Genomic DNA, 5,107 nt, shown 5'->3' with positions numbered 1-5,107 from the left:
CTAAAGTAGGATGACTTCAGAAGATATAATCCCAGCTATTAAGAAACTTGATACATTTGGCATCAGATCTAGTCCCAGGTCACCAATAGAGAATCTCTGGTCCCTCTGGAGCAGTAGGTGGCATACTAAAGTTCCAAATGAACAGAGGCATTTGACACCATGGCTGGACAGATCCGTGGATGGTTTTTATTTTTGTTAACCTCCAAAGGAAAGTCATTTAGTTACATTTTCTTAGATATGTTTTTAGGCTAGAACACATATAAACTTCCAAATGCCTCTGCCCCGAACCTTGATTTGAATATATTGAGAGTGCCTGGTTATTTATTACCTTCCACCAACTCTGAAGCGAGGACTGTGCTTGAAGGGTTTCTGCAATTAAAAACAAACAAACAAAACAAAAAGCAAACAAACACTTTGATAAACACAGGCAACTAATATAGAATTCATTTTATTCAGAGCACCGCTTTCACATGAGTTATCTGAAAGTGAATTCTGATTCAGCAGAAAAATACATCATCCTTTCCCCTCTTTTCACCCCCCTTTCAACATCCTCCCCTTCCCTGTATTTTTGGTTGAATTGAGTCTCATTTATTGACTGGCTCTACCGGGACTTGGCCAAGTATAAACACAAAAATGCACCCAAATCATAAAACTGCTCTTCTTTCAGTTATGTTTTATTTGTAAGTGTACTGGGACATATCCCCCTGTTGTATTTTGGTGCACAGAAGTGGTTCTGATAGAAGTGGGGAGGAGGGAAAGATAATAGAGCAAAGACATAACCAAGTTAAGAGCTCAGCAGACATACATGGACAGGTAGATCAATCCGTGAGGCATTTCAGGATTAACACTGGCAGTTTGTAACCACTGTGTGAGTGTGTGCACTAAAGAAAATATTTACAGTAATCTTCCTTTTCCTCTAAATACAAGAATACGACAAGAATGTTGTGTTTTCGGTGAAAACAGGCAGTAGACTGTGAAACCACACTATCCACGAAACGGTCTATCAGAAAGCTAGCCCAGTTTAGTGCTCAGTTTCAAATGCATAGAATGTTTGCGCTGCAAACAATGATATACAACGTAATTAAATAAATAATGCCTAACCAGAGTGAGACCTAGTTATGTTTCTTTCTGCACCTTTCAGATCATGCATGATTCCAGTCTTGTTAAATGGCAGGTTTTTTTTTCTTTTCTCATCGGTTCTGTTTTCAATGTTTTAGTTCTTATTAAAGGATGGTAATAAACCATCTCCACTCGGGATCAAGAGTGTCTTGTGCACCAAGCAGGCATTTTACCTAACCACCTTCAATTGTTTTCTCTCTCTCTCTCTCTCGTTTTTAATCCATCAGTAGTTCATCAAGTACCTTGATTATTACTATGAAATACTATACATGATTTTCTATTTGGGAGACTCATAGTGCAAATTAAAGTTCTTGCTACCCAACATTTATCCCCAGCAATAAATTACTTTTGGATAATAATAATAATAATAATAAAACAGTTGTTCTGCTTCCCCCCCTCCCAACATGCAGACCCTTTTGAAATAAATGGAGGGCTTTAAACCTGTCTTCCTCTCATCTAGGATTTAGTTGATTTTCTCACAGCCAAGTCCTGCTCCAAGTGAAAGCAGGAACATCTCAATATTTCAATGATTTCATGTTCTCCAAGAGAGAAGGAAAGGGGACCTAGAAAAGCAAGATAGGTCCTGTTCTGCGGAGAAAACGGGACAGAGTATCTCTCCTACTGTCTGCCACCCCATCAATCTATTTGAATCAATAGGAAAAAGGGAAAAAAAGGCAGTAAATAGTTCAAAATAAGCCACTCAGAAAAATAAATGAAAGGGCAAGCAACTTCTATGAGTGGGAGGAAAAGCTTATTTTGAAATGGTCTGTTTTCTAGATCTTAGATATAAGAGCAAAAATGGAAAGAGAAAAAACGGGTTAAAATTGTTCTATTTTCTTAGACTAAAGTATTTATTTCGGAGCCTCTATATTCTGCTTTTTATTCAGCTCAAAGACTATGCCTCTGTCTCCCCAAGGACCCCCACCTGACCTATCAGGCCACAGGAGTATAGGCCAGGTCACTGGAAAACTTGGACTTTACCTAAATAAGCAGCCACCCCCCACCCCCTTCAGCTGTGCCCCACTCACTTTCTGGCAATGGAGAGCAGCCATAGGAGTCTCATTGGAAAAGACAGAAAATAAATCAAACAGGACTTGGATGGGGTGTGGGTGAGACTTAGAGGGAAAATTAAATTAAACACACAGACAGAACAACTAGCTTTGCTACCCAGAATTTCACCTTCCGGTTCATCTGGTTTTCGGTCTTTGACTCAGTTCATGTGTGTAGGGTTGGGGCCGTGGTAATAAATGTAGTGCTCTTTTTTCTCTTCCTTACAGGGGATGAAGCTGCAGAATACGGCTCTCCGAAGTTAAATTTCTAAAGCATTTTTTTTTCTCTTTGCTTTTGTTCTGTTTTGTTTTAGTTTGTCTTTATTTGTCTAGTTTTTGGTGGTTGGTAAGTTTTTTTGTACATAGTTCCTTGGTCCTCAGGAGTTTTTGATAAGTGTCTCTGGTCAAAAACAGCCCATTTCCCTACCGTTCCCGAGTCTCCTCCCACCCTTACCCCCAGAACCATCCTGCTCCTCAAAACCCCTCCTCCAGTCTCTGCTTTCCTTCCCCCCACTCCCCACTCTCCCAAGTGCTCCCCCTTCTCCCCCGCCCTTCTCTCCTGTGTCCACACCCGCACCCCAGTCCTCCAGGCTGGGGAGGGCAAGGGCAGGGAGAGCAGAGAGGAGGTGGAGGAGAGCGCCCGAGGAGGGACTCCCCCAATGCAAGCAGGATAACGGACACTCTAAATCCGGGGGGAAGCAGGCCCGGGAAAAGCCCCCCCCACCCCGAAATGCCCCTTCCGAGCCCGGCTCTGCCCCGCCCGGTACCTCCCATCCCCCTCAGTAAGTGGCGGAGAATTTCATCCGCTTCTGCTTCTGTCTCTGGTTGCAAAACCACACCCGCACCACGTTCTTTTTGAGGTCCAGTTTCTCGGCGATGGCGGCGATCTTCTCGGACGAGGGCCGGGGCTGTACCGCGAAGTAGGCCTCCAGGGAGCGCTTCTCCGGCGCAGCGATGGAAGTCCGCTTGCGCTTCTTCTCGCCGCCGTTGAAGAGCTCGGGCTTGTTCATTTTCTCGCGCTGCGCGCCCTCGGCCTCTTCCAGCCACGCCTGCAGGATGGGCTTGAGCGCGATCATGTTGTTGTGCGACAGCGTGAGCGACTCGAACCTGCAGATGGTGCTCTGGCTGAGCGAGCCCACGCCCGGGATCTTGAGGTTGGCCAGCGCCGAGCCCACGTCGGCCTGCGTCACGCCCAGCTTGATGCGCCGCTGCTTGAAGCGCTCGGCGAACGCCTCGAGCTCGCGCGGGTCCGTGTCCGAGTCGCAGATGGACGCCAGGCCCGCCGCGCCCACCACCGCCGCCGCCGCCGACGCCGCCGCCACCTGCCCGGCCGCCGCCGCCGCCGCCGCCGCGCCGTGGTGCGCCGCCGCCGCCACCAGCCCGGGGTGCGGCAGCCCCGACGGCATGTTCATGGCGGCCGCCGCCGCCGGGTGCGACAGGTGGCCCAGGCCGTGCATGTGCGGGTGCGGATGCGCCGAGCCGCCCAGCAGCCCGCCGCCCGGGCCCCCGCCGCCGCCCCCCGGGCCGCCGCCCCCGCCGCCGCCCCCCGGGCCGCCACCGCCGGGGCCGCCGCCGCCCCCCGGGCCGCCGCCGCCCCCCGGGCCGTCGTGGGCGCCGCCGCCGCCGCCCGCCGCGCCCGCGCCGCCCGCGCCGGCCATGAGCGCGAGCGAGGGCGACGAGATGTGGTCCAGCAGGTCACCGGGCTCGAGCGCCTGGTGGTGGTGGTGGTGGTGGTGGTGGTGCGCCAGCGGCACGGTGGACGTGGACGTGCATGGCACGCTGTTCATCGTGTGGTACGTGGCGTCCGGCTTGAACGGGTGGCTCTTGCCCTGGGACACGGCGATGTCCACGGCCGCCAGCGCCTCGGCCCGCGCCAGCAGCGTTTCGTCTAGGCTGGCGAAGAGGTTGCTCTGCAGCTGCAGGCGACACAAACCAAACCAAAAAAACCACAAAACCAAAAAAGCAAAAACACAAAACAAAACCACACACAAGCCGGAGAGCACAACAAGCAAAAGGCAAAAACAAAGCAACCAAAATAATAACAACGGGGTGGGGACAGTGGAGACCAGGAAAGACAGAATAGGGACACATTGGGGACGAGACAGGGGGTCAGATGAGAAGGGACGGGAGTGTGAGGAGAGGGGCAGATGCAGGGGAGAGGGGGATATAGGAACACATTCCGAGGACGGGCGTGGGAGACGAAAAAGGAGGGGAAAAGAAGAAGAAATGAAGATGTAACTCGCAGCTGGGGACCCGTGTCACGCACCCGAACACGCACAGAGACCGCCTTTCCAAGGCATGAAATTAACAGAGAAAGTGGAGGGAAGTCGAGAGTCATGGCCCCAGCGCTCCCCACTCCGATCGCCGGCGCCCGACACCGAGGCAGAGGCGACGGGAACACGACATTAAGCACCACTGTACAAAGCCTGCCTTGCAGCGGGATTCTTCTAAAAATCCCTGCCCGCAAATCCCCGCACCGGGACCTGTGCACACATCAGCACCCGACATGCAGCGTCTCGGAGACGGGGAGGGGGCGGGCGCGCGGGCCGGGTCCGCGGGCTTGGGGCGCTTACCGGCGGCGTGGGCAGGCAGGCCCGCCGGATGGCCTCGGAGCTGGAGTGCAGCGACGGGTACTTGTGCTCAGGGAGGGTGGGATGCATGGCAAAGTGAGGCTGCTTGCTGTTCATGGACATCATCTTGATGGCTTGGCATGTAAATCCACAAACACTCCGAAAGTCCGCGGGAAAGTGCGCAAGCCGGCTCCCCCGGCCTCCCTTCGGAGGCTGCAGCCGCGGCGGCTGGCGGCGCGGAGGCGGCGGCTGCGCCGGGGGCCGCTGCTGCTTCTGCTGCCGCTGCTGCCGCCTGGGGCTCCTCTGACCGCGCAGACCGCCGCGCACCGGCCTCGCGATCCCACTTCTCCGAGAGCTCTAGCCCGGTGC

The 5,107-nt window shown here is 53.1% G+C and overlaps 1 protein-coding gene across 1 annotated transcript; it reads right to left on the bottom strand.

Moving 5' to 3' along the window:
* Nucleotides 1-2,947: 2,947 nt before the first annotated feature.
* Nucleotides 2,948-5,107, bottom strand: POU4F1 (POU class 4 homeobox 1). The gene is made up of 2 exons (XM_057707720.1): nucleotides 4,742-5,107; nucleotides 2,948-4,084 (listed from the first exon to the last, which is right to left on the bottom strand). The coding sequence occupies exons 1-2, from the start codon at nucleotides 4,862-4,864 to the stop codon at nucleotides 2,948-2,950; spliced, it is 1,260 nt and encodes a 419-aa protein (XP_057563703.1). The 5' UTR covers nucleotides 4,865-5,107.

Source organism: Hippopotamus amphibius, chromosome 14 (genome assembly GCF_030028045.1).
Source record: "Hippopotamus amphibius kiboko isolate mHipAmp2 chromosome 14, mHipAmp2.hap2, whole genome shotgun sequence".
NCBI lineage: Eukaryota > Metazoa > Chordata > Mammalia > Artiodactyla > Hippopotamidae > Hippopotamus > Hippopotamus amphibius.
Note: the sequence above shows the minus strand (reverse complement) of the source record. Positions and strands in the feature narration are given on the sequence as shown.